This window comes from Mustela putorius, unplaced genomic scaffold (assembly GCF_011764305.1).
Source record: "Mustela putorius furo isolate JIRA1106 unplaced genomic scaffold, ASM1176430v1.1 tig00000929_pilon_pilon_pilon, whole genome shotgun sequence".
Classification (NCBI taxonomy): Eukaryota; Metazoa; Chordata; class Mammalia; order Carnivora; family Mustelidae; genus Mustela; species Mustela putorius.
Window position 1 is genome coordinate 5821462 of NW_025421520.1, and position 27941 is coordinate 5849402.

The 27941-nt window shown below is 59.6% G+C and overlaps 3 protein-coding genes across 6 annotated transcripts in view; 2 read left to right on the forward strand and 1 right to left on the reverse strand.

Annotated features, from left to right (window-relative positions):
- Positions 1 to 243: 243 nt before the first annotated feature.
- ATG9B (autophagy related 9B) lies at positions 244 to 9575 on the forward strand. Its single transcript, XM_045086388.1, has 14 exons — positions 244 to 2389; positions 2508 to 2551; positions 2713 to 2777; positions 2955 to 3116; positions 3665 to 3806; positions 5281 to 6035; positions 6204 to 6357; positions 6592 to 6771; positions 7333 to 7569; positions 7739 to 7872; positions 8058 to 8154; positions 8364 to 8487; positions 8574 to 8715; positions 8900 to 9575. Exons 1-13 carry the CDS (start codon positions 1849 to 1851, stop codon positions 8699 to 8701), a joined length of 2763 nt encoding a protein of 920 aa, XP_044942323.1. The 5' UTR covers positions 244 to 1848; the 3' UTR covers positions 8702 to 8715; positions 8900 to 9575.
- Positions 9576 to 9688: 113 nt separating this feature from the next.
- NOS3 (nitric oxide synthase 3) lies at positions 9689 to 27284 on the reverse strand. Of its 2 annotated transcripts, none has more exons than XM_004765924.3 (26): positions 27057 to 27284; positions 25656 to 25758; positions 25185 to 25333; positions 24811 to 24973; positions 23420 to 23511; positions 23189 to 23330; positions 22852 to 22991; positions 22575 to 22749; positions 21977 to 22078; positions 21235 to 21429; positions 21047 to 21120; positions 20723 to 20867; positions 20388 to 20492; positions 17550 to 17617; positions 17025 to 17141; positions 16744 to 16918; positions 14892 to 15024; positions 14699 to 14777; positions 14392 to 14579; positions 13659 to 13831; positions 13194 to 13404; positions 13019 to 13106; positions 11869 to 11990; positions 10933 to 11081; positions 10386 to 10580; positions 9689 to 10272 (listed from the first exon to the last, which is right to left on the reverse strand). In XM_004765924.3, exons 1-26 carry the CDS (start codon positions 27221 to 27223, stop codon positions 10111 to 10113), a joined length of 3612 nt encoding a protein of 1203 aa, XP_004765981.1. In that variant the 5' UTR covers positions 27224 to 27284; the 3' UTR covers positions 9689 to 10110. The 2 variants fall into 2 exon arrangements, with proteins under 2 accessions (XP_004765981.1, XP_004765980.1); XM_004765923.3 differs by having other exon boundaries at positions 25656 to 25761.
- The window catches only part of KCNH2 (potassium voltage-gated channel subfamily H member 2), a 61394-nt gene continuing 43906 nt past the window's right edge, over positions 10454 to 27941 (forward strand). The window contains exon 1 of one of the 3 annotated variants that reach the window (XM_045086383.1): positions 10454 to 10574. The gene's annotated coding sequence lies outside the window, so the exon portion shown is untranslated. Of the gene's footprint in view, positions 10579 to 24785; positions 24904 to 27941 lie in introns of those variants that run through there. The other 2 variants (XM_045086386.1, XM_045086384.1) reach the window with 2 other exon arrangements.

Sequence of the window (27941 nt, forward strand, 5' to 3'; positions counted from 1 at the left end):
CATGGACCGTGATTTCTTTCTGGATAGTGGCTCCTCATTTATCCATACCCCCCTTCCCCTCCAAGTGCCTGGCAGAGAAAAGCGCCCCCTCTTTTAAAAAAGATTTTGTTTATTTATTTGACAGAGAGAGATAAAGGAGAGAGGGAACACAAGCAGGGGGAGTGGGAGAGGGAGAAGCAGGCTTCCTGCTGAGCAGGGAGCCCGATGTGGGACTTGATCCCAGGACCCTGGGATCATGACCTGAGCCGAAGGAAGATGCTCAATGACTGAGCCACCCAGGTTCCCTGAAAAGTGCCCTTTTTATAATAAATTCACTTGAATTGGGGTGTGATAGGGAGGCTGTCCATTGATGAGTCTGGGCTGGAATTGGGCAGAAGAAGGTGCCAGATTAGCTTGAAGTTAGGCTGGGAGTATGGGAGGGGTCCTAATGTGAGTGTGGTGGAATATTGGGGTGAGTGAGGTTGAGGAGAGATCAGGCAAAGCCTACAAAACTCACCCTGGCAGCTGTCTCGGAGAGATGGGAATTTCCTAGTCCCTCTGCAATGTGGGATTCCATCTTGGGCACTAGGATGCCCCCTCCAGAAGGAGGGAATCTCATTTTCATAGCTCTGCCTCCTGCGGCTCCGGGATAAAATGATGCAAGCCCTGAGCTACTATAACAATCCCCATCCCTGGAAGGCAGCACAGGAGAAAAACAGGCGTGTCTGGACTCCCATTTTGTGGGCAAGTCCATGATTGCCACCACATTCCTCCAGTGAACGCTCCTGACACACTTTGTTTCTCTATTTCATGGATACTGTCCCCTACAACAGTCCTCAGGCCTGAGCCCCAGAGACCCTGACACCTGGGTGGCTGACTCAGCACCTCAGGAATGGTGTTCAGTAGGACAACTGGTGATTCAGGGCCTCAGGAATGGCGTCGGACATGCCAACAAACTAGCTGCCTCCTCCTCCTCGTGGAAGTGGCAACCAGGAACTCAACTCACCCAGCTCATGCCTGGGTATTAAAATTACCCTTCCAAACCCCGTCCTCCCCCCACCCCCAAGCTGCCCTCTGCTGGTTCAGCCCTGATGCTGCTCAGGGGCCCCCCAAAACTGGATCAGGACTGGGGGTGAGGGTTTTCGGTGTTAAATGGGATGAAGAAAAAAAAAAAAAGACCGCCAAGGAGACTTTTCTGGTGTAAGCTCTCCCAACTGCTTCCCATATCCAGGATCGCTGCCTCTCCGTTCTCCTCTGCCTCCCCCTGCTCAGGTTTCCCCCAGCCTGGCTGCGAGGGCGGGCAGTCTCCCCTGTTGCGTCTGTACCACCGGACACACGGAACACCATCTCTTCCCTTTTTCTTCTTTTTGCTTTTGGTCTTAACGCATTTCTCTGTTGATCTTTGGGGAGTACGTCGGGGGAAGGGAGACAAGATTTTAAGGAATCAAAGATTTAACATCTCGGCCTTATAGTCTTATACTCCTTTGATAGGGGTTCCTTTTTGCTGTGTTTGGCTGCTACTCTCTGGCTTTGCCTTTAAACCCACTCGAGGTCAGGGAGGGGACAATTGGTGGTCAGTTGGGGGACAGTTCTCTGGTCTGCAGTATCTTTAGCCCCTGCCTCTTCGGCTTACATCCCTCCCAGGCACAGAGGCTTGGCCCTGAGCCAGTTGGCCGCAGATTGCCCTGGAAGGGTTGTGAGTGGTCAGACAGGTGACTGAGAGCTGGGACGCCTGAGGCCTGCCCCAACTGAGTCACTGCGCTGTTGTTGTCACTATCCTTGTTGAAGTCCCTGCTCAGTGCCCCAGACCTCTGTGGAAGCAGCGGCAGAGCCTATCCTTCCAAGCTTTCCAGAGAAGCTAGTGGTCTGATGGTGAGGCGAGTGGGCTGGGGGGGGAGCAGAGGGCGGCTGGGGCGGTGGGGAGACCTGGGGCCTGGATCGGTGCCTCTCCTCCCCATGCCGCTGCCTCCTCTTCCTCCTCCTCCATGTCGGGGGCCTGGCGGAGGGAGGATTTCCATCTTCTCTCTGTCCCCTGCCCCTCACACAAGAAGCTCTCCTTCCTCAGCTCCCCCTCTGGCCCTGGGACCCCCCTGCCCAGCGGTGCAGGCCCCAGGGGCCTCTCAGCCTCGCCACAGTGCCCTCCCCACCCCAACAACACAGGCACAGCCCACGATGACCCCCACCTCTGCTCCCCCCTCTTGGGGCTCTCACTCTGCCCCACCCCTGGCCTCAGTGACTCCCCCTCCCTCACGCCGATGCCCCCAGGACCCTCCTGGGCTGCGGATAGGCCCTCTGATCCCTGAGCAGGATTATGAACGGCTGGAAGACTGTGACCCTGAGGGGTCCCAAGATTCACCCATCCACGGGGAAGACCAGCAACCCCTGCTCCATGTGCCCGAAGGGCTCCGAGGTAAGTGTGGGTGTGGGGCTGTGAGGGGAGTGTGTTGGGGAGGGATTGGGGCTCCTGAGGGTGTGAACTGGTCACTCAGGGGACAGCCAAGTCCCAGCAGTCTCTCCTCTGTACCCAGGTTCCTGGCACCACATCCAAAATCTGGACAGCTTCTTCACCAAGATATCCTTTGTGCTCGGTCTGGCAGCAGTGGCTTGGGGTGGGGGTGAGGGAGGGGCCGTTCTTGGCAGGGAGGCTCTGAGCATGCTGTTTTGGGGGACTGAGGGAGGGGTTCTCAGGAAAGGGCCGTCACGCTTCAGGTTTATTTCTTGACACACTGCCACGTCTACAGCTATCATCAGAGGAATGGTTTTGCCTGCATTCTGCTGGAGGATGTCTTCCAGTTGGGGTGAGATGCTTGTCCCACCCCTAAGCTCTGCCGTCTTGCTTCCTCAGTAGTGCCTGCTTCTGGTCCACCCAGCACAGCCACTCCCCCCAAACCCCAGCAGCCCAGGGGGGCTCCGCAGGGTGGGGAGGACCCCCCAGGGCTGGCCTGGAGGCTGACCACTGTGCTCCTGTCTCCCAGACAATTCGTCTTCATTGTCACCTTCACAACCTTCCTCCTTCGGTGCGTGGATTACAACATCCTCTTTGCCAACCACCTGAACAACCAGACGAGACCTGGGTTGCTCCACAACAAAATAACCTTGGCAGATGCCATCCTGTCCTCCTCCCAGTGTGCCCAGCGGTGAGTGACAGCTGGTTGGGGAGTGGCTGGGGGAGATGAGCAGGCAAGAACCGCCCCCACTCCGGGTCCTTTTGTCCCTTGGACTGAATCAGCAGTTCTCCAGGTTTTGGGTCTTTAATACCTTTAAAGGTACACCTTTAATACACTTGAACTTGATCAGGAACACCCAAGAGCTTTTGTTTATGAGAATCGTATCTATCTATATTTACCTAATTAGAGCTTAAAGCTGAGAATAACTTTACAATCTAAGAGTATAGAAGCACACATTCCATCGGCTGATGACATGGGGTCACACACATAACCTCTGGAAAGGCCCATTGTACCCTCCCGAGGGAATGAGCGTGAAAACGGCAGAAAACCTGTGTTCTGGAAAAAGTCTGGACCTTGCAGACACCTGTAAGGGCTCATGGACTCCTAGGGCGTATACTTCGAGAGCCACTGGTATAGCTAGGTCCCCCTCTCTGTGACTTTTCCATCTCTCCCCAAATCTGGTCTCCCTTTCCATTGGGCCCCCACTTTCCCGCTGCCATCTGTCCCACCCCACACAGGATCCGCTCCAGCCCCCTGCTGGTCTTCTTGCTGATCCTGGCTGCAGCCTTCTGGCTGTTACAGCTGCTTCGCTCGGTCTGCAACCTCTTCAGCTTCTGGGACATCCAGGTGTTTTACAGGGAAGCCCTGCACATTCCCCCGGTGAGCTGGGTGGGCGAGGCTGCAGACAAGGTGTGTGTGTGTTGGGGGGTTCTGTTGGGGGCGGGGGATAGGCAGAGACTAGGGGAGGAGCGGGGCCTGGGCAGACAGAAGAACCCAGTGGAAAGCAGGGACGTGCCCAGGCCCTGAGACCACCGCTTAGAAAACATGGTCCTGACCCCAGTGGAATTTTGTTGATTTAGTTAGATTATAGAAGATATTTATAGTCACATGCTTGTGGTTAAAACAGTAGGTATTCAGAGGAAGGGTGGCCATCTGGCTTTACAGGGCAGAAGGAATTTGGGTGAGGCGGGGAAGACTAGGAAATGGGAAGGCATTCCAAGCCCCAGTGCTGGAAGTGGGGCAGCAGTGAGATGGCCCCATCAGGCGGCCGCTGAGAGTCAGGTCCCCTCGGGGGATCGCACGCCCCCATCTGGCCTCACTCCCTAATTGCAGTGAGCCGCTGTGGTGACTTGGTCCTGCTTGGCCATTTCTTTCCTCCCCATCTTGTCCATGCTCCTTCTTGCTCTGTTCCCGAGTTCTTTTTTTTTAAGATCCAGCTCAAAGGCTACCTTCTGTAGCCAGCTTCCCTTTTCCCCTCAGACATGCAGGACCTTCCACACAGCTCTCCTGCACAGCCAACGGGAGGGGTTTCAGAAAGCCCCCCCGGGGAAGATTGCAGGAAGGATGGAGTGGGCCAGGGGAGCCCAGGTCAGGGAAGGCAAGGGTTAGTCCACTGCTCCTCCGGAAGGCTGCTGATCCTTCTCCTCCTCCCCTATTCCTTCCAGGGGAAGGGGAGAGCCTGGGATGGAGTGGAGAGGCTGGCTCGGAGGGACTTGACTAAGCCGGACTGGGGCAGCTGGGTGAAACTGGGCTAACCTGAGGTTTGCAGATGAGACCCAAGTGAGATCTGACAGCGCCCCACCAGACACGGACACAGCCAGTGTCTTAGGCAGGTTATTCTGTTTGCGGGGCGGTATGGGGCTGGGGATGGGGGGGGACCTCAAAGCATGCTGAGACAAGGAGGTGTCCTGTCCTGTGGTGGCCGGCACCCTAGGGAAGGGGAGAGTTTGCCTTCCCCACAGCCAGTCTGTGCTGTAGGTGAAGAACTTCCGAGCAGAGGGGGAGGGTCCAGACTATCTGCTCTCCGGGAGCTGAGATCAGATATCTGATGAAGTTAAATGATGAGGTGTCTTGTCACTTGACTCATGGCCTCAAGGAGAGGCCGGGGCAGGAGGAACACAGTTCAGAAGAGGATGAAAGGAAGTAAGAAATGTCCTGATTGTTAGCGACAAGGTCAGGGGAGGGCAAGAGAGGGCAGAAAGGGAAAGGTGGCAGGTCCGATGCCTTGAAGGACACGGGCAGAGCGAGGTGGGGAGAAGGCAAATGAGGGCGGTCGCTCCGGTCAAGGTTGAGTGTGGCCATCGCGGTGCCGGGGAATCCAGGTGCCTGGCGCTCAACGATGCCCTCTCCCCAGGAGGAGCTCAGCTCGGTGCCCTGGGCCGAGGTGCAGTCCCGCCTGCTGGCGCTGCAGAAGAGCGGAGGGCTGTGCGTGCAGCCGCGCCCGCTGACCGAGCTCGACGTGCACCACCGGATCCTGCGCTACACCAACTACAAGGTGGCGCTGGCCAACAAGGGCCTGCTGCCCGCCCGCTGCGCGCTGCCCTGGGGCGGCAGTGCCGCCTTCCTCAGCCGCGGCCTGGCGCTCAACGTCGACCTGCTGCTCTTCCGCGGGCCCTTCTCGCTCTTCCGCGGGGGCTGGGAGCTGCCCGACGCCTACAAGCGCAGCGAGCAGCGGGGCGCCCTGGCGGCGCGCTGGCGGCGCACGGTGCTGCTGCTGGCCGCCGTGAACCTGGCGCTGAGCCCGCTGGTGCTGGCCTGGCAGGTGCTGCACGCCTTCTACAGCCACGCCGAGCTGCTGCGGCGCGAGCCGGGGGCGCTGGGGGCGCGCCGCTGGTCCCGCCTGGCCCACCTGCAGCTGCGCCACTTCAACGAGCTGCCGCACGAGCTGCGCGCGCGCCTGGCCCGCGCCTACCGGCCCGCCGCCGCCTTCCTGCGCGCCGCCGCGCCCCCCGCGCCGCTGCTGGCGCTGCTGGCCCGCCAGCTCGTCTTCTTCGCCGGCGCGCTCTTCGCCGCGCTGCTCGTGCTCACCGTCTACGACGAGGACGTGCTGGCCGTGGAGCACGTGCTCACCGCCATGACCGCGCTCGGGGTCACGGCCACCGTGGCCAGGTGCTGGGGAGCTTGTCCGGAGAGGAGGGGGGCCTGCCTCTGACCGGGGACGGAGGGGCGACTCTCCCGCGAGTCCCTACGCCTCCCGCCGTCGGCGCCGCGCAGCCCTGCCGCGGGTCGGTACGTCCTGACCGCAGGCCCCTTCTCCACCCCCATCCCGCCCTTCAGGTCTTTCATTCCGGAAGAGCAGGGCCGCAGTCGCTCCCCGCAGTTCCTGCTGCAGGCGGCTCTGGCGCACATGCACTACCTCCCGGAGGAGCCCGGCCCCGCGGGCAAGGCCAGCGCTTACCGGCAGATGGCGCGGCTGTTGCAGTACCGAGCGGTGAGGGTCCGGCCCGAAGAGGGGCTGCGGAGACAGCCGTGCAGCCCGCGGGCGCCGTGGAGAGAGCTGGGGACCAACGGGCTCGACTCGCGGGGCTGGCCATCCCGGCAGCCGGGAGGCGTCTGGCTTAGAGGTTCCCGGTCCTCGGCCAGCGGGCCCCGGGGATCTCTTGGTCCTGATCGCCAGCGTGGGACCCCTTGGCAACCCCTTCTGAGTCTCATCTTGCTTCCCCAGGTCTCCCTCCTGGAGGAGCTCCTGTCCCCTCTCCTCACTCCGCTGTTTCTGCTCTTCTGGTTCTCCCCTCGTTCTCTGGAGATCATTGACTTTTTTCATCATTTCACTGTGGATGTGGCTGGCGTTGGGGACATCTGTTCCTTTGCCCTCATGGATGTGAAGCGCCACGGGCACCCTCAGGTTAGAGCCCGTCCCTGGCTGTGTGGGGTTGTGGGTGGGCAGGGCTGTGCTTGCCTCGCTCAGAGCAGAGCTGGGTTCCATGCCACGCTCATCGTTTGCCACCAGTGACCAGTGAGGAAGTGTCTTTATCAGTCAAACAAGGACAGTGACTGTAGCTAAGGCATGGGGCTGCGAGGATTACGGGAGAGGGTGTGTACAGAAGCTGACAGAGCTCTCAGTACATTGTAACTCCAGTACGAGGGAAGCAAGACTGCCGAGAGGGGGAGGTAGGAGCTGGGCGCAGGCTGGGCTGGAAGAAGACAGTCAGGCCAGCCCTGGGGTCCAGTGCACACAGGCTGGGAAGACCCTAAGCCCACGTCCTCCACTCACGCTGGCTCTGGACCCAGGTCCTGCTTTGCTGCTGTGTTCTTGGGTGATCTTGAGCAAGTCCCCATCCTAGCGTCTGGTCTTTGACCCGGGAAGCGGCCAGTGTTTCCTGTACCGCCTACCCCACAAGGCTTCCACCGAAGCTATAAAAGCAGTGTCCACAGCATCTGAATGACTGGCTGGTTTTGTTCTCAGTGGCTCTCAGCGGGCCAGACAGAGGCCTCCCTGTCTCAGCGCGCAGAAGATGGAAAGACTGAGCTCTCCCTGATGCGTTTCTCCCTGGCCCACCCACAATGGCGCCCCCCAGGGCACAGCTCCAAGTTCCTGGGGCATCTTCGTGGCAGGGTACAACAAGATGCGGCAGCCTGGGGCGCCACCTCCGTTCGCAGCCCCCCCACGCCTGGGGTGCTCAGCGACTCTTCCTCACCTCTGGTGAGTTACAGCCTGGCCGGCGCTTCTGTCCTGACCACCGCCAGGCCCTCTGGTCCATCTCACTTTCTGTGTTAACCCACTCCCTGATCTAGCTTGCTCTCAGGCCTTTCCTAGGCCTCCTCTCTCCACTTCTGTCCTCTCTTCTGATGCCCTCTTCTCTTGCTCCCAGCCCGAGGCCTTTCTGGCCAACCTCTTGGGGCAACCCCTCCTGCCCCCACGGGACCTGAGCCCCACAGCCCCTTGCCCAGCTGCAGCCACAGCCAGCCTCTTGGCCTCCATTTCGCGCCTTGCCCAGGACCCGAGGTTAGAGCAGGGAGGTGGGAGAGGCACAGCAGCAGCGGGGGGGGGGGTGGGGGGTGGGGGTGGGGAGAACTTGTCCTCCAGGAGGAGTCTGCAGGGACCCTGGGAAGGGGAGATCAAGCTGGACTCTCATTGAGAGGTGCAGAGGGGAGGGGCATGTCTTTGGTGTACTGTGTCCTCTTTTCCAGCTGTGTGTCCCCAGGAGGCACTGGGGGCCAGAAGCTGGCCCAGCTTCCAGAACTTGCTTCTGCTGAAATGAGTCTTCATGCCATCTACCTGCACCAGGTGAGCTGAGGGGTGCCAGAAAGAGAAATGTGGGGAGAAAGCAGCTGAATGAAATGGAGATGGGTGTGTGTGTTTGGGGGTTAGAGTGTAAGGAAATACTTGGTAGGAGCTGAAAGAGGAGATCTGGAAAGCCTCTTCCCCTAGTCTAGGGGTTGGGTTTCCCACTGTGGGGCATGAGAGAGCCTGTCATTCCTTTTCCTTCCATATAGCTCCATCAGCAGCAGCAGCAGGAACTATGGGGTGAGGCTTCAGCCTCTTCCCTGTCCAGGCCCTGGTCCAGCCCCTCCCAGACACTCTCGCCTGACGAGGAGAAGCCATCCTGGTCAAGTGATGGTGAGGTGGTCAGGGTGTGCAGGGGACAGACCCTGGGGGGACAGTGGGCATCACCACACCAGCCAGCTGATGGCTTTTCTCGCCAGGCTCTAGTCCTGCCTCCAGCCCCAGACAGCAGTGGAGAACCCAGAGGACCCAGAATCTGCTCCCTGGAAGGTTTCAGGAGACCACGGACACCCAGAAGGAGCCTGGTCAGGCCCCTAGCGCTGACTGAGAGGGCTCCTCGGGGTCAGTGTTGTCTAATAGAGTGAGAGGGTAGGGTGGGTGGGAGCTGAGCTGGGGAATGGACAAAAAATTGGGTGGAGCCACACTGGGAGGGATGGGGCAGTGGTGGGAATTCAGGGTGATGGGGATGGTCGTCTTTCCAACCTAAACCGCTGAAATGCTTGCCAAGAGCCTTCTCCTCCCCCAGGTTCCCTGGCTTATCCAGCTGTAGGAGATCAGACAAGATGGAGTGGAAGGACATGACGCCGAGCCTTCTTTAGAGAGACCCCCCGACCCCCGCCCCAGACCAGAGGCCTAAGGAGGCTTTAGTTGGGCAGGAGTTGGGGGAGGTTAGTGATGAGCTCACTCCAGAGAGCAGAGAAAGGGTAGGAGAGGAGATGCCAAAAGATCTGGAAACAAGTATCAGAGATGATCCCCACCTGGAGGGGCTGAGGGGACACCACCCCAGCGAGCTGTTCTTGACCATCTGGCCGGGAAGCAATTGCCAGTTATCCTTAAGGTGGAGGACAGGGCCAAGGTAGAGGCCTAGCTAAATGTAAGGGAAACAGAGAGAGACGGGACTTGATGGCAGTGTGCTCTCCAAGCCAGCCTGGCCTTCAGGGTCCCGCGGGACTTGTGGAGGAGAGCTGTGGGGAATTGTGAGTGGAAAGAGTACGGAGGGCTGTTTTTGGAGTTCAGCACTGATGTGATGTCAGAGGAAGTAGGTGTGTCTCCTCTTCCTGCTTGAAACCAGCAGTAAAGGTTGCTCAGGGCTGTGTCGCACATATTTGTGACCTTAGTCTCTGGCATTCCCACTCCTGGCAGCTGAGGGCTGTACCTGCTTCTCAATCAAGAGTAAAGAAGCAACACCGTGCTCTCTCTGACTGGCTGGAAACCGTATTTCTAGAGCGCTGGGTCAGAGTGGAGTATGTAGGCTAGGACCGCCTTCCAAAGAATTACCATGACCTCGATCTGCACAAATTAAAAAAGACAAAGCTTGTCGTTCTGTAGTTTTAATCGACGGGGCTGGGTTAGGCATCTTAGAAGCTCTCATAACATCTGGTCCTGTCTCTTATGCTGAATCTTCAATAATAAATATTTGAATCATTTAGAGATTAGGTTTCCAGATAAGGTACTCCTGAGAGAGATAAGGGGAATCTAAAACTCACCTAAGGAACACAAAAGGGGTGACAGTTGGCCCTGGGAGGGAGCCTCCGGACCTGGGGCAAGTAAACAGACCTAGAGAGGGACATTTTGCTCATTCCCGGGAATAAGCGACTTAGGGCAGACTCCGGACAAAGATGGGAAGGCACCTCGGGAGGGGAGAGGTGGCTGGTCTGGTAACGCCGCCAGGAGAGCGGCGGAGCCGGGGTGGACTGACGGCTCCTCTTCTGGAACTGGGATGGACAATGAGGGCTCTCAGGGGCTGGGGGTGTCTGGCCCAGGCGGGTCGAACGCCCAGGGCACTGCGCCCCGCAGATGTCGCTCCTGCAAGGAAAAGCTCTGGGTGCGTATGCGGCTTGTCACCTCCTGGGTGCGCAGTGTGAGCCCGAAAATGTCCTCGTGATAGCGTTGCTGATCCTGCGGGGGAAGAGGGCCAGAAGCGAGGTGGGATCGAAGTAGGAGCGGGCCCCACCCCGGGCATGACCCCGCCCCGGCATGGCCCCGCCCCGGCATGGCCCCGCCTCCCGCACCCGCAGCACGCCGATGACGTCGCCGGCCTCGTCCAGCTCCATGTCGCCCTCCGTCGCTAGGATGCGCTGCACCGTCTGCAGAACGCTGGTTGCCATGGTGACGTCGCCGCACACAAACATGTGGCCCCGCTCGAGGCACAGCACGCGGTGCACCTCAGCAGCCAGCTCCGTCCGCAGGATGTCCTGCACGTAGGTCTGAGGGGAGCCGGGGTTAGGGGCGCGCTCTGGGGGGCTTCGGCGGGTGGGGGTCCGGCCCGGGTGCGAACAGTTTTTACGCGGGCCAGGCGGCGCCTAAGTGCCGGGCGCGGGGTCGGGTCTGGAGAGGTGGAGCCAAGCCAGGGGCGGGGCTAGGGCGAAGGTGAGGGAGCCCGAGAGGCACGCGGGAGGGGCCGAGTGGGGGCGGGTGCCTGAGTCCGCGGGCGGGGCAGGAGCCGAGGGGCGGGGCGGAGGGTGCGTCCTAGAGGGGGCGGGGCCGGGCTTGCGCACGCCCCGCCCCCCCTCCCCGGAGCGCCCCTCAGGTTCTTCCCGCTCCCTCAGGGTGTCGCACCTTAGGGCTGTCGGGCTCCCGGGAGAAGGCGGTGAGGACGCGCCCAAAAACTCCGCGCTGCTGGGCATCCTGCACCTCGTCGCGGTAAAGGTGGTCGAGCTGGGAGCATCGGCAGCCGAACACCAAAGTCATGGGGGCGGGCTGCAGGCCTGCGAGCAGCACGGTTGGCTTGGGAGCGTCCTCTCCCCGGGCCGCAGCCCTAGCGACACCTCCCGCTGGCTGGCCTCGCCCAGGCGGACAGCCCGTGCCTTTCGAATAGCAACTACCACTCACGGCCGTCTAGCCTCCAGGAGAGTGCAGGATGCTCTCGGAGACCCTGTCTGACTCTGGTTTCCAGAGAGGAGGCTCACAGAAGAGCAGCGCACGGGAGGTGGTGGCTCTTAGTGGTAGCATTGCACTAGAACGTGGGGCTTCTGACTTGGAATTCCAAGTCCTCAGCACCGGCTAACACAGAAGTTCGGTGACTCCCTCTAGCCCTTTCCCCCACGTCCTCACCTTACACATCATCTGCCTTCCTATCAGTCACAGCCCCCCCCCCTTTTTTTTCGATTTTCCAGCTGCCTTAAGCCCCTGTGTCCAGCCTGAACCTCCTGTGGCTTCGTGAGTCTGGGACACACGTAGCTGAACTCTGGCACAGTCCCAAGTACACGCTGGGCATTTCTGCCTTCTGAGTCCCAGCCCCACCCTCTGCAGATTTCAGTTCCCCTCGTCCCCCTGTCCTTAACCCAGTCCCCACACCTACTTTGTGTCTGGCTCCGGGAAGCCAGACCAACAGGGCACTGCCCTCCCCTTGGTCTAATAAGCTTCTTTTCACCTCTGTGGCCCATTGCTTGCCCTCTTTCCTACCTGGCTTTTGTCATCTAGTCCCTGTCCCTTTCCCCCTAGGTTGTGTGACTCCCTCCTGCCTTCCATTCATTCCCGGGGCCCCAGTCTCACCTTTGCTGTCAATGTCATGCAGCCGCTCCTGCCAGAATCCCCGGAAGGGGGCAATACCTGTGCCAGGGCCCACTAGGATGCAGGGCAAGGTGGGGTCAGGTGGCAGCCGGAAGGAGGGAGCCCTAGTGGAGGGACACTGTGTCAGGCCCCTGTGCTTTCCCACCTCCCACATTCTTACCAACGTTGTCTGCGGGGAGAGAGGAGAACTCAACATTCGTGGCAAATGGTTGTCAAATGCTCACGACACATTCTAGCTCAGAGTGGGCATGGTATGTTTATGCAAAGAACTCTACTGCAGGCAGAAACTCCATGGACATGTGTTTCCGGAGGCTGGGTCCAAGGGAATATGATTTAATTTGAACTGAAGAATGTTCTGATATCTCAGTTGGACATTTACAACATACGAGAAGGGAAGGACAGCTTTTGGTTCATAAGGCATTCAATGAGTGTTTATTTTAAATTCTAGCCTTGATGTTGGTATTTGGTTTGTTCAGTGGATTGGTACAGTTTGGGATATAGCCTCCTGAATGGGTTCGAGTTACTGGACATAACTGGTGTCTGTCCTGGGAATTCTTTTAAGTCCCCACCGCTCCCCCTGCCCGCCCTGAGGCTTTGGGTCCTGGCTGCTGGAGGAGGCAAGGCTTTTGAACCCAGCACCAGGGAAGGGTATCCTGCACTCTTTTACTTTCTTTGAGTCCCCAATGATGCTATGGTAACCTTACTCGTTCTCCCTGGACTAAGTGGGGACCTGACCTTGAATAGGGACACAGTTCCTAAGTGTCACGCCTCCCAGTATCAGATTGACCTGAAGGATGTAGTGAGAGACATAGTTTACCTAAAAGCAGCAGGGCCTGCAGGTTGACTCCCAGCCCTGTCTCTGGGAGCGGAGGCTTTGGGACAGGGCCCTAAGTCCAAATTAGCGGAACACCCAAAGCGTAGTTGAAGTTCCCCGTCCTCGTGTGTGTCAGGTGGGTCCTCCCTGCTCCCCATCATAGCCCTCACTAGAGCTCTCGCCCTCACCCTGTGCTGCCACCTGCCGATTCCTCCATCTGTCCCTGGCCATCCAGGTGGCACTTTGTCCACCCCTGCTGGGACAGACGCTTTCTTTTCCATGCCCCGTCCACCTCCATCCCCTGAAGCCCTCGCTTACCCCCTGATGAAGCAGGGTACGGGATCCCCGGCCTTCAGCTGGCTCAGCCACGTGGAGCAGACTCCATAATGAAGGGGGCCCAGTCCGTCTGGGGGTTGCAGAGGAGAGGGTGCCCATGAGGGGCCTGTCCTGGGCTCACCGTGTGGCCCTGGCCCCTGGCCCTCCATCACCTCACCCTGTGTCCTGTATGCTAGCACAGCTACTGTGAGGTGGATCTCTCCTGGGTGGGCGCTGGGCGCCGAGCTGACTGAGTAGTACCGGGGCTGGAGCAGGGGCAGCTGGGTGAGGAGCAGCGGCGCGGGCAGGGCCACCGATGGAAACTGCTCCAGCACCTCCAGCAGCGTGGGGCAGCGGAACCACTTCCACTCCTCGTACCGCCGCGGGTCCTGGCGGGAGCAGGGTGCAAGGGATTCAGACCCTCCCGACCCCGCCTGCTGACCTCCCTTCTTGACTCGTCCTGAGCCGAGCCTCCTGGGGTCTCTCCCTTCTCAGCTCAGGGTGACAAACATTTCTCGAGCACCGAGAATTCAGAGATGAATTCTGAGACCCAGCGCTGGGCCTTAAAGCCCGGGGTGTGCTAGCCAGATAGACCCCCTTCCCCACCTCCCGAGCCCCTGCCACCCGCTGGGGCCGCCCGCACCTGGCTGAGGCTCTCAAGCTCCTGCTGTTCGCTGGACTCTTCGGCCAGGGTGCTGAGCAGTCGAAGGAGTTGAGGACTGGGCGGGGAAGTGATGTCCAGGAAGAAGGTGAGAGCCTGGCGCAGTGTGCATGGGGGCAGCCGGGGGTCCCGAACCCAGCCAGGGGGCGGGCCACCTGGGGGGTGTGATGTACAGGGGAGATCTGAGGAAGGGGCCAGCCAGAACTACAGAGTCTGAGTTGGTCGTTGCTTGGGGGTATCCTGGGACTGACCATGCCTTGTATTTGATCGGAGACCTTGCCCTTGAATGGTGGTGGTGGCGGGCCTGTCTGGGAAGCCCCTGTGTGTGTGTGTGTGTGTGTGTGTGTGTGTGTGTGTTTGGGGCCCCCTGACTGGTTTGGGTTGGTCTGGGTTCTTACTCTAACGCCAGGCATCCACGTGCCAGGAGGTAGACCCGAGGCCAGCTACAGAGCAGGCTAGGCTGTCAGGAGGAGATCTTGGGGGGAGCCCAGAGAGAGGCGGCAGCCTTTTGTGGGGGTGGGCGGGTACTGAAAAAGGAGCCATGCTCTGTGTATCCTCTAGCCACAAGGGCAGCCCCACGGGAGGGAGCACAGCCGGCTCTGAGCACAGGCATTACCACTGTGAGGGGAGGTGGCGGTCCTCTACCAGGTCCTCCACCCTGAGGCCAGGGGGACAGAGCAGGCTGTCACTCATGCCCCTGACTGCTCTGCCTTACCAGGGCTGCCCTTCTCCAGCTGCTCCACAGCCACAGGCTCGCCGGGTGGAGGAGGATCCTCAACGCGGCTCAGCAGTGCCTCCACGAGGCCTGGCCGGTTGGGCGGGCAGATGCCTATGTGATCCCCGGGCTGGTACTGTAGCGCCTCCTGGCCTCCGGTGTCTAGGCGCACCAGGATGGTGGCCCGGCTGCGGGTGAGGGGTTGGGGCATTTAGAAGCGGGCAGGGAGGGCATCTGGGGAGCATGCTGGGACAGAGGGAAGGAGAGGCCAGGACAGGGGTGGTGGCGGGGAAGTGGTCCTCCTCACGTGGACTTGCTGCTTTGCAGGTTTTCCACTGAGAGGACCGTAGCCTGGAACATCTTTCTCCTGTGCACGTGGATCAGGCCTGGCGGGAGACTGGGACTGAGCCAGGAGCCCAGCCAGGCCCCTGACAGTGGGTCCTGGGACCCTGGGTGCCCAGAAGGACCAGCAGGGGTTAGGAGGCTGGCCAGAGCCTTACCTGGCAGCAGCTGGAGGCCCTCGGCCTGGGTGCTCAGCCGGTACCGCTGGCGCTTCCAGCTCCGTTTGGGGCTGAATATGTCCCGGGCAGCGGCCTTGGCATCCTCTCCCACGCAGAAAGTCTCACAGGAGGCCTGAGGGGCCAGGGAGTGAGGGCTGAGGGCCTCCAGCCCCCAGGGAGGGCCGGAGCAGTGGGGGGCTCAGGAGGCTGAGGCAGGAGGTTGAGCTGGGCTGTGGGGTCCCCAGTGGCCCCCTTCTCTTCCTGGGATGGTGGGAGTATGTGTGTGGGGTGCCCAGGAGCGGGAGGCGCCCTTCCGAGGCCCCCTCCTGTGGTTGAGCCTGGCAGTGTCTGTTCGTCGTCCTATTTCGTGGCTTGGCCAGTGCACTAGCTATCCCTTTGCACATTTTCACTTGGGTCACACCCACTGGTTCCTTAATCCGGTGTTACTCTCAGGGAGCGCGGTGCTTGGCCCACGGTAGCGCTCGGAGCTGTGTTCAAATTCTGACTCCTCTACTCACCTTCCACGTGCCTCACTGGCCCCTCTTTCCGCCTCGCTAGGTCCCGGGGAGGATGAAATGAGATGCTTTATGTAAAAGCCCCCGGAGTGGGACACCAGGTTTGGATGACTGTGGGAGGGGTCTCAGGCTGCTCTGTCCTTCTTGCTTTGCTCACTAGGGCTGGAGGGCTGCGGGGCAGGACCCCCGGGAGGGTGCAGATCCTATCCGTCTCCGTTCAGGTAGGAGTCCTGCAGATGGCTGGCTGCTTGGGCCTGGCTTGAAACCCAGGGCTCACCCGTGATTGGTTGCTCCTTCTCCCAACACGGATCACCAGTCCTGCTAATCTTTCTTTTGTGTGTGTAAGGTCTTATATCTCTTCCTTCCTTCCTCGGCCCCCTCCCTTCCTTCCTACCCTCCGGTTCGTTCAGCGTCTTCCTGCTTCTCGTTGGACGTTTCTCTCATTGGCCCTGCATCTCTAAAGCCGTATCCCTAAAACTGCACCTTTTTCTTCTTTCCTCGCTTCCAGTCGCTTCCTTTTATCTTGTTTTCCTGCTTACTCTCCTTCTCCCAGTCTGAGCCTATGTATTTCTTCAGCTTCACTTGCTCCTCCCTAGCAAACCCTGCACCTGCTGCAGCTTCCTCCCCCACCCCCAGCTGGCCTCCTTGTCCCCCCCGGGCCCCATCAAGCCAGACCCGCTCAGTTCAAGCCTGGGAACCCTGGATGGGCCAGCAGTGCCCTGAGGGGGCATCGGGACAGGGAAAAGGGGTCTGTTCACCTCTAGACATAATCCCCAGACCAGGCCGAGCCACCTCTGGGGGAAGCCCAGCTCTGGGACCCACCCCTCCTTGCACTCCCCTGAGCTAGGACACCAACTGTCCAGGCACCATCGCAAACCTGTCTGGCCTCTGACTTCCTGTAGGTTCTCTGCTGGCCGCAGCTGCAGCCCTCACCTCTGTCCAGCCTTCTCTTGGGCCTTCCCCTCTCCCTCCAACCTGCCTGCCTTACATGCTGTCCCCCTAGACTCCCACTCAGGGACCCCGTCTGTGCCTGGATGAAGCCCTGCCTGGATGAAGCCCTGGATGAAGCCCTCCTCCGCCTGGGCCAGGGCGCCTCCCGTGTTGTGAGGGCCGCGTCATCCCTGCTTAGACGGAGCCAGAAGCACTGGCTGCACAGGGGCGGAATGAGGACAGATTTTGGAAGGAACAGGATGGGAGCAGAGGACCAGAGTCAGGGCAGCCGCAAGGCGTCCAGCCTCACTATTACATGTCTCGGGCAGGGCTGGGGGTGGGAGTGAGCCAGAATCAGGGTGGGAGGGAAGCCTGGGTCCCACGTTTGAACAGGTCCAGGGGCTCACCTGGAAGGCAGCCTGGGCCCAGCCACGGAAGGCCTCCTCCTGGCCGCACAGCTCATCTCCCTGGCCCAGCTGCAGTAGCCGCTCCCCGCCCAGCTCTTCCAGCCGTGTGTCCACCGCACGAGCAAAGGCGCAGAAGTGGGGGTATGCCCGGGAGCCCAGCCCGAACACACAGAACCTGGGGTTCAGGGAGCCGTCACCGGAGCCCACGCCTGTCCCCGCCCCATGTGTGCCCAGGCAGCTTCCCCTCCTTCCCGTGCCTCCCCACCCTGCAGCTCCCACACCTGAGGGTCCCCAGGGCCCCTGCGCTGTCTGTGTTACTGGACTCCTTTCTCTTCCGCCTCCAAGAGGACACCAGCGGGTCTGAGCAGGAGACGCTGTTGAAGCGGATTTTGTAACTCCTAGCAAGAGAAGACAAAGACGGGGCTGTCACAGAGAACCGGGAGCCTGGCACAGGTCCAGACACAGTGCAGGGGGTCTCTGGGGTCTCTATATCTGGGATAGGAAAGACCCTGCCCTTGTACTTGGCTTTGTTGCCCGGGGACCTCTGTGCCTTCAGGCCCCACATTGCCTCCCCTCCCCTCTCTGAAGGGGACTGCAGGACTGATGAGCCCTCAGGGTCCTGGGGACTGTGAGTGGCGAGGTCTCAAGGAAGGAGGGCATCCCGAGGGGTAACGGGGGTCCTGGCCTCCTCACATCTGTCCTCCAGCTTGTCGGAGGCACGGAGAGAGAACACTGCAGCCTTCCTTTCCTTAGTGTCTCCAGATGCCCCCCCCCCCCGCTCCCCGCAGGCTCCCAGCGATGCTCACTTGTGCTGTTCTGGCCGAGGGGAGCTGTTGTAGGGGCCCGACATCTCCATCAGGGCCGCCGCAAAACTCTGGGGAGGGGAAGTGTTGGTATCACGGTTAGTATTTTTTTTTAAATTTCAAACCACACAGAACTTTAAAACGGCAGTCGGCTGATCCTTATTGCTTGTAAATTCTGATTTTATTTTGTTTTAAAAAATTTAAAACCGGTATTGGCTTTTTGAAAACATGATAGCACCCTAAAGGAATAAAAGAGAAAAATCGACCCTTACCTTACCTCCAGTCCTCATCCCCAAGGCATGTGCCCTGTGGACAGGTGTTTAACTTCCCAGATATGTCTGGTTATACTTCCATATCGATCTGCATTTATAGTTTTTCCAAAAAAGTAGAAATGGGGCCACACCATACTTACCTGCTCTTTCCTCAGTAACCAATCATGGACCTCCTTCCAGGTCAACACACCAAGACTGACCTGCTTTTGAATGGCTGCCAGGTGTCCCCACATTTGCAGGGAGCACGTGTGGGAGACTTCCGTCTGACTCAGGATATCTGGGCGGTGTGTGATCACTGCTCAAACCCTTGTATATATACGTGCCCGCCTCCTCTTTTGTGTGTTTCGGGAGGGTAGTCCTCGCTAGGGGTGTTTCTGATTCAGAATTAAAGGCAGGATGAGGCGAGTGGTCAGACTGCCCACAGCAAGAGGAGTGCTCTTTGCTCCCTCCTGCCAACACTACATGTGGCCAGTCCTTAATGTTTCAGCCAGCTCGACAGGTGGAAGACAGCCCTCTGTCTCCCTGCACTGCCTCCGTTGCTAGTCGGTGGCACCAGCCTCTTCCAGGGGGCTGAGCCATGTCCTGTGCTGCCGCGAAGATAGCTAAGAGCTACGCGGAACAGCTTTGCACAGCAAAACCCCACATGGGGCAAGCCCGGCACACCCCAGTGACGGCTGCAGGTGCATTTGGGTGGTGGGGCTTTAAGGTCACCATGATTAGTGTGTACTACCTTTATTTTATTTTTTCTTAATTTATTTTTTTGAACCTTTTGTTGAAGTGTAATACGTTCAGAAAAACACACATATCATAAATGTACAGCTTTCTAGATTTTTCACAAATGGAACCTGCCTGTGTCATCAGCATCCTCTCAGGAAATGTTGCTAGAATCCTAGAATTCAGCTTCAGACCCCTCCCAGTTCCCCGTCCCACCCTGGGGATCACCCTCTCCCAATTAAAACACCATGGATTCCTTTTGCCCATTTCTGAACTTAATACAGAGCGAACCCCACAGTCCAATTCTGTTGTGCTTGGCTTCTTTCCCTCTCCCTTCTGTTTTCAGATTCATCTCTGTCCTGTGGTTGTGATCCATTCACCCTCACTGCTGCACAGAATTTGAATAGACCACAATGTGTTTGTCGGGTCTGCTGTGGACAGTCATTGGAATTGTTTCCAGTCTGGGGCTGTTATGAACCACGCTGCTGTAAACATTCTTGTTAGTGACTTTGGTGAATATACCCCATTTTCTGTGGGCCGCATTCCTAGGTTTGCTCCATTAAAAAAAAAAAAAATGAGGTGAAATTTACAGACACTGAAATGCACAGAACTTAGAGGTGCAGTTCAATCCCTGTGGCTGTCTGGCAGTTTTTTGTTTTTTTGTTTTTGTCTTTTTTGAAGTTAAAGATACATCTACCCGATGACCGAGCAATTCCACTCCTAGGTATTTATTCAAGAGAAATGAAAACATAAGCCCACAAAAGCCTTGCCTAAGAATGTTCATAACAGCTTTATTCATAATAGCCCAACCCTGGAAACGGCCCAAGCGTCCGTCAGCAGGAGAACGGAGAAACACACGGCGTGTTCACACAGTGAACACGGCTTGCCACTCGGCAGTAAAAAGGAGCAAGGCACCGAATTGCTCACCGTGAGATGAGTCTCAGGCGCGGGTCGAGTCTCTCTGTGTGCTCCCCTTTCTGTGACATCCCAGAGCGGGAGAAACTGACCTGGCTGGCGGAAGGCATGGACTGGGAAGGGGCTGGCTGGGGGCACTGACAAGGGGACGTCCAAAGGCACTGACAAGGAGCCTGGGGAGTGGACGTGTTCTCTGTCTTCCTAGGGTGGTGGGTCACGGGAGTGTAAATACCACTTTTATACTAACAAAGTAACAGATTCTAATTATTCTTTAAAAGGCAGATGAGAACGAGAGCTGAAAGGGGCCAAACCGTGGTGGAGGGGGGAGGCTTGCCTCAGGCCTCTGCTTTGGGCTGCTGGAGACCAGTACCTAGTGCTCCAGGGACGTTTATCACCCGGAAGCTGCAACAGCCAAGGGCACGAACAGTGATTGTCACCGCGGTGGCCCGGGGCAGAGAAGCTGGGAAGATAATGGCTGATACTAGTGTTCGTGGTGGCACTCTAGTTTGTTTCTTTAAAGATTTGTGCAGAAAGTGAAGTTGCCTAATCTGCTGACGTCTGAGCAGTGCTCTGTTCTTTCGTTGAGGAAAGAGGAAAAGGGAAAGCTGAAATTGAGTAGTAACTGGGGTATCGCTGTTTTTCTAACTCGTCAGTGCTCGAGAGCAGTCTGACCTGGCTGGCCAGCCAAGTGCCTTCCACATATTAAATACTTGCATGAATAATGGAAATGACCCGGGGACACACTGAAGCAGGTGTGTATGGGGGTGGGGCTGGAGTCGGGCTCGTGCAGGCTCTCGGGTCCCAGTGGAATGTCTATACTCACACTCTGGGGGACTCTCAAGGCATCTCCACTCTCCATGGTGGAAGTGGGGTTCCTGCCCAGCCACCCCATTTTGAATCTCCCCTCATTTTCAGTGGCCTCTTTCCTGCTAGGCCTTACCTCTCCATTCTCTGGGGGGTCACCATTCCCAAACGTACTGGTCACCACCAACACCAGCGTCTCATGCTCAAGGGACACCACATCATACTCATCCATGCACAAGACCTGTGGATGAGGGGAAGACCGATGTCCCAGGGACTTGGCATCTGCTGTCCTGGCAGGGCACAGTTCAGACCCTCACCCAGGCCTGGACTCAATGCCTGAATCCATCTGGATCCTGGGCTTCCCCCTGGGCTCTGACTTGTGACCCTCTTCTGTCCTCCAGGGCATATCTGAAGATATGGATGGGCCCCTTCCCCCTTCCCTGATCCCCACTCCTCTGGGCTTAGCCCTACCCGGGGGTCGAAAGCCTTCCGGAAGAGTCTCCCCAGCTGCTGTGCGTAGCTCTGGGCCCGGCCGGTCTCGGAGCCATACAGGATGGTCGCCTTCACTCGCTTTGCCATCACGGTGCCCATGAGTGAGGCTGAGATCTTCACTGCACTGCGGGCGAGGGCAGGGTCAGGGTGGTCCCAGGCACACTGAGCCAGGGCTGCCTCAGGTGCATGGCCAAGCAAGGTCTTGGGGCCCTGAGTAGTGGCTGTGTGCGGGGTGGGGGCCTTCCCACTGCTACAGCTGGTCCCCTGGGTGTGGGGGAGGGGTGGCGCTCCTAGGGCACCTACTTGGCCACTTCCTTAAAGGTCTTCTTCCTGGTGATGCCGGTACCCTTGGATCCACTCCCCTTCCATGGGTCTGGCTGCAGGGGAGCGACGGGGGGAGTGGAGGAAGAGATAAGTAAAACATTTGGAAGCCCCTGGGGGCTACTTCATTAGAGCTGGCCACAGTGGGCGAGAGCCAGCGGGGTGGGCACCTGATAGCGGAAGGCAGGGGACAGGACGTAGTTGACCATCTCCTGATGGAAGACAGGGGTGAGGCTGCCAGAGATGGGGGGCACGATCCAGGCCCAATCGGCAGGGCAGCCCCCCCTAGCCTTCTGCTCGTTCTCCAGGTGCTTCATGAAGGAGGCGGTGGCAGCGTGGTGGTCCACAATGGTCACTTTGGCCAGCTGGGATTGGGGAGGCAGGGGCTTAGACGGCACCCTAGGTCCCCCCACATCTGACACAGGCTGTGTCCCCCCACCATGCCGTCATCCCTGGCTGCAGCCCACGTGACATGCCTAAAACTCAGCAGCTGCTCTGGTATCCCATGACTGTCTGTCCGGCCCCTGGACCAGAACATCCTAAACTCTGGCCTGGTTCTCAGCCGGTGTGAGTTTGTTCAAATGACAATGCTCAACGGGCCTTCAGTCCTGCCGCTGGGGTTTCCAGAATCCAGGGGTCCCACACATCACAATACCCACCCTGCCCCAGGGCCTGCATTACAAGCATGCCCCACACAACAGGGCTCCGAGCACACACTACCCCCATACTTTGGCACCTGGAAGTCTAGGCACCGTGTCCCTGGAAGTGTGGGCCCGGGGGTGCCCCCTGGACCATGGTACTCCTTCCAGCTACCTCCAGCTCCTGCCTCCCCACCCCCAACCCCGGTCTCTAAGTGCCTCCCTCTCTCCCTGCAGCAGCCCCTCCCGTCCTGGCCAGTCTGGGCCTGTATACCTGGTAACTGTGCAGCACGGCCAAATTGATTTCCACTGCTGCCTTGTCTTTCCACAGGGATGAGGTTGTCCTGGTGTCCAAGTCCATGCAGACTGCCACATCCTGGAGGCGGGGGCACTTGGCATTGGTAGGGACAGGGTTGGGGGGAGTGGACGGAGTGTCTGGAACTCATGAGTAGAAGGAGTGCGGGTGGGTAGGGGGCCATCGAGAGAGGCCTGACTGCTTAGTTTGGAGCCAGCTCAGGCTCTTGCCTGCCAGGCACCCCTGAGCAGAGATGGACTCTGGGCCCGTTACTTCTCGGCCCTGGATCTTAACTTCTTGTCTCTAAAATGACATTGTTTTGTAAGATCTGCCTTGAGAATCTGAGGAAAGCTCTAGAGTTATAGATCCCAGAAAAATAACAGTCTGTTTGTACCAATGCACGTACACCCCTTTGCCCCCGATTTGCGGTTCTGGGGCGCTCCAAAATTCTAGTGTGGGAGGCAGCCTGGACCCCGCTCAGGTTCTCCCAGTGGCTGACAGTGTGGGGACCTATTTGGGAGTCAAAGGCTCCAGCCCAGAGCGGGACGCCTCCCCTTCCCGGCCTGCGCGTCCTCACCTCCAGGATGTTATATCGGTGAGGGTCACACAGGTTCCGCGCGCCGATCTCCGTGCTCATGTACCAGCCGCTGAAAGGGGCCGCAGGGAACTCCAGGCCCCCGATCTCCAGCAGCATGTTACTCACCGCCGGGAGGGCGTACCAGCGCAGGCCCAGGGCCGCAAACCACTCCAGCCTGAGGGGTTTCGGGGGGGATCAGGCTGCCTGCGGGGCCTGGCCGGCCTGGCCACACCCAGGCCGCCCGTCCTCCATCTCACCCAGTCTCCCTCATGCTCACGTGGGGTGCTCCAGGGGCACCTCGAGGACCAGCTCGGGGGGCAGAGCAAAGAGCTCTGGGGGCTCATCCGGGGCCTGGAGCAGGAGTGGCAGCACGTCAAAGCGGCCGTTTCCTGGGGTCCAGCCATGCTGGATGCAGAGCTGCAGGGAGCAGGGCCAGAGGCGGGTCTGAGAGCCCTACCTCCTGCCCTCCTCCGGGACCCCCTTCATTGGCATCTCCCTCCTTCATCTCTGGGTACCCCCTCCCTGCTCCACTGGCTGCTCTCTGGCTGGAGCCCCGCGCCTCTGCCAGAGCCCTCATTGGCCGGCCTCCCCCTGCTCCGCGTCTCTGTGCCCACCTCGGTGATCTCCACGTTGGCTGGGTCCCCCCGCACTGAGCCATCCTGCTGCCTGTAGCCGGCATAGCGTACCAGCTGGCTGTTCCAGATTCGGAAGTCTCCCCGGCCTGGGGCGCGCTGGGGGAACACTGTGATGGCTGAGCTGACACACGGGAATGACAGCTGTCAGAGCCCTACCTTCACGGCCGCCAAGGGAGGGGTGGCATCTGGCCCAGTGTAGGGCGCACTCACCGGAGGTTGCCCCGGTTGGTGGCATACTTGATGTGGTTGCAGATGTAGGTGAACATCTCCTGGGCTGAGCTGCAGTCCCGGGCATCAAACACCTGAGCCAGCCGGGCGGGGGAGACGGGGAGGGGAGAAGGACGGGGCTCCTGAGTCTCAGCTCTAGGAGTAGGTAAGGAGGCAGGGGAGGGAGGAGCTAACTAGTCTGCAGCCTCCAAAGGCTGCCGGCGCCACTTGTCATGGTTCTTTCTCCTCCGGGAAGCCTGCCTCCCTGACCATCTGCACCTATCATGACCCACTCTTTCCTGCCCTGCACCCCACACACCCAATGTAGCCTGGTCTGCTCCTTCTCTCCTGGCTGGGACCTCTCCCCACTCCTGCAGAAGCTGCCTCAGTACCCGATACGGAAGAGAGACCTAGTCTCTGCCAAACTGATGGTTGGGGAAGGGCACCAAGTGACAGGGAGGCCATCTGGGGGTGTGGGTGGTGAGTCCCCCATTAACCACGAGCTCAAGCAGAGGAGGTGACCCCAGCCAGTCAGCAGACTCTCCTCGAGCATGCTGCTGATGGCACAGTGCTCGGCCGCGTGAGGGGGCTGTCCGGGGACTCTGCCCATCCTGATGTTCTGATGTTGGGAGAAGCCCCCTTGACTGGCTGAGTGGGGCTGACAGCAGGAAGCCGGGAGTCCCTTACCTACTTGTGTTAGTGACAGAAGCAAGGGGTTGGCAGTGGCTGGCCTGGTGCCAAGGGAGGGATGTAGCCGTGAGTGGGATCCAGTATGGAAGCTCTGATGGGTTCAAGGTTGAGCTAGAGCTTTGAACAACTTCAAGGGGATGCAAGGGTCAGACAGGGTCGTTCTCTTATGGGAGACTCCTTTGGGATTTCCCGAGCATGTGGCTTTATTCCAAATTCTTTGATGGCCAGTTACTGCTAAGGAGGCCAAGGGCATGGAGTGAGTTCCCCTGTGGTCAGCTTGCTTCTCCTGGTTCTTAGGCCGGTGCAGTGGTGGGAATGCGACGGAGGGCAGGAGGCCAAGGTGCTGGAGGACTGGGCTGGACAAGTGAGACCCACAGGGAAGAAGCAGCGAGGGGCCCTTCCAGAAGAATGTTTCTGTTGCTCAGACAATACCCACCCCCGGATTACTGCCCAGCCTTCCTCACTGCCTCAGTGTGTTTGGCTGTTTCTCTCCACAGCCAGCCACAGCATGGCTATGGGGCTTAACGACCAGGCATTAGCAGGTGGACTGAGGGCGCCTGAGAGGTACTGGTCTCTAGTAGAATGGCCGTGGATCTCCCCACTGCTTGGGACTCCCCAGGGAAGCCTCAGGAGTTGCCGTTACTGCTCCTTTCCTTTTTTCTCTTCCCCAGTCCCTATCCTAGGTGCTTGCTGGCCAGCCCCACCTGCAGCTTCCCCCACTGGATCCGGCCCACGCAGCGGGGTGCGTTGCGCCAGGCCTGCTTGGCCCCGAACACCAGCTCACTCTCCCGGAGCTGGTAGGTGCCCGTGGCTGCCACCTCGGCTTCCACCTCCTGAAGCCTCTGCTCATGGGCCTGGGAGCCGCTCCTGTTGCCAAGAGGGGAGCAGAAGAAGGTCACATGGAGGGGAGAGCTTCGCCAAGCTCTGTGTGGCTGCTGGTGGGGAGCTGGTGGGTGCTGGTGTCGGGGTGGGGGAAGGCAGTGGGTCCTGGGGAAGGTGAACTTCCTCTCGAGAGCTAGGCACAGGGCCCCAGGTCAGTGGACAAGGGTGTTCTGAGGGCGTCCAGGCGTGGCCTCACCTCTTGATGGAGCTGTAGTACTGGTTGATAAAGTCCCTGGCCTGACTCAGCAGCTGCTCCGTGGGTTGGGGGTCCCGAGATGGCCGACTCTGCAGTTTCCGCGGGAACACCAGCGAGCCCAGGCAGCGTCGGGGGGTGCAGGGCCCATCCTGGGTTAGGGTGGAGGGCAGAGGCAGAGAGAGCAGGGAGCACCGAGCGAGGTCGGGTGCAGGTCAGGGTGCAGAGGCAGGGTAGGGGCTCAGAGGGGAGGTGGGTCTGGGCAGGTGCGGGTTTGGGGCTGGGACTGGAGATTGGGGTGAGGTAGGGCTGGGCTGCGGCAGGACTTGGGACAAGGGCTGGAGGCTAGGAGTCATCAGGGTCCCCTGTGTGTCCCTTAGTTCTTCTGGCTCTTCCCAGGGTCTCTTTGAATTCAGGCGGGGGACTGGCCTTAGCCGACCCTGAAATGGCATTTGGGGGGGCTCCCAGGCTTACCTGCTGTGACTGGGCACTCAGGGTATCGTAGGTGATGCTCCCCACCTCCCAGTTCTTCACTCGAGGGAACTTGGGCCCGTCCGGGGGCCGGGTGAGTGGGGGGCTGCTGGGACCAGGGGAGGGGTCACGGGAGAGGAGTGTGTTTCCTTCTGGATGCGCCCCCAGAGGCTCCTCTGGCCACATCAGTCACCCTAGGGACTTATTGCTTGCCTGCCCCCTGCCTCCCGCTTCCTTACGCGTCCTCCGTCAGCCCTCACCGCCACGTTGGGGGTAGACAATATTGGTGCCCTCATTTACAGACGAGGGGCCCGAGGTCAGAAAAGGTAGGAAGCTTGCCAGAGGCCCCCTGGGCAGAACCGGTCCTTCAAAACCCGGGCCTGCCTGTCCCTTGTGTCGCCAGAGCCTGAGCTGCCCAGGGCAGCAGCGGTGAGCTCCTGAGCTCCGGACCTAAGGAGGGGTCCTCATCCCTGTCCAGGGCTCACCTCTCCTCTGCTGGACACAGGGTGTCCCAGCCCCGGAGTTGTGACGAGCCCTGCCATGAGGGGGACGGAGCCCGTGGCCGCACTGAGGGAAGCCCCCGCAGGGATTCCTCAGCCCAGATTTCCCTCCCGATGCGCACTGCTCCGGACGAAGCGGTAAGCGTCGTGTGAAGGGAAGCCTCAGGACCTTATCACTTCCTCCCAGAGGCTGAGGCCTGCTGTGGGGAGGAAGGGAGGGCCTCGGGCCTCGGGGGCGCCTGTGCAAAGCCTTCCCCGCGGAGCTGCCTCCGGCCCCCCGCCTCCCCGCCCGGCTGGGCACCCCACCTGGCCTCCGGCTGCCCTTTCTCTCTTTTGAGGGCTGAGGATGCCAGGTAAGTTTGGGGCTTGATGGGCACCAGGAGGTGGGGCCTGCCTGTCTTTTTGGCCTCCCACCCAAGGGCCCGAGTCTCGGGGTCAGCGCTCTCCCCGTCTGGGGCAGGTCTTCTCACCCTCCTGTGACTATCCTCCCCAGCCCCTTTTCTTCTGGTAGATAATCGTCAGTATTTGTTGAAGGCTCGCCGTGAGCTAGCAGCTTACAGCAGTCCCATGGAGTATCACTGCCATGTCCTTACTGTATATACACGAAGGCTCAGAGAGGTTAAGCGACTTGTTGAAAGTCAAACAGCTCTTGGCCACAGAGCGGCATTCAGCCCCGTTCAGCCGACTCCCTTTACCTCCTGCTTTCACTTGCTGCCTGCTGGCCCTGATGCTGGTCTCTTACTGAGCCTCCTTGCTTGTCCTGTTCTGTCGGTACTGGTAGCCCTCTTGAGTGGGTGACCCAGCCCTCTTGGCTGGGCCACCGGCTCCAGCCCTTCCCAGCCCGGGGCTCCGGGGCCGGACACCCTCCCTCCTGCCCTCTGCTTCTAACCACCAGGTCCCTTACCTGCGGTCTGGTGCGGGTGGGGGCGCGGGCGTGGGCGCGGGTGCCCTGCTGGGCTCAGAGGAGGTGGGGGAGGCCGGACCCTGCTTGCCGCACAGCCCCAGGCCCAGGCCCAGCCCCAGGCCACAGGGGGGCCCGGGCTCCTGGCCCACACTCTTCAAGTTGCCCATGCTCAGCCTTGCCTCAGCTCTGGCCCTCCCAGCAGAGCCCAGGCCTTTTCCTTAGGAAGGGGAGGGGGCAGTGGGAGGGGGTTCTCCGCTGCTGGCCCTTGCCCCGCCCCTGCCCCACACACAATGGGACAGGAACAAGGCAGGCTGGGAGGCTCTAAAGCCTCGGCTCTCTGCCCACCCAGAGGGTGGGGGGCCGGACGCCTGGGTTCCGCTCAGAGGACTAGGACTGATAAGTGGGAAGCCAGGTGTTCTTGGAGCCTTAGGGCTGGGGTGCAGGAGCAGGGGTGTATTTGAGGGGGTGCGGGTGAGGATAGGGGGTAGGGGTGGAGTTGGCAGGGTGGACAATCAGAGGGTCAGAGAGGTCCTCTTGTGTCATCTGGCCAGAGCGGAGGACTTTCATCTTGCCCTTGCTGGCCTTGCTCTGAGCGGTTGGGCGGGGGGTGAGCTCTGGCTCAGCAGCAGGGGATGGTTCCCAGACTCTTAGTGACCACAGGGACCTCTGCAGTCACTGCAGGTGCTCTCCTTCCCTGTCCTGTCTACATCTAAGTGCTCCTGGACCCCCGCCTTGGAGTGCCATGGAGCTCTTGGGGGACACAGTTCAGCAAGGATGCAGTGACCCTTTGTCCTTGACTCTGGCATTAGGGTATCCCTTCCCCTCCCAGCCCCAATTTCCTGGAACCCCCGCCCCCCATGACTCAAGTGGGGGACACAAAAGAGC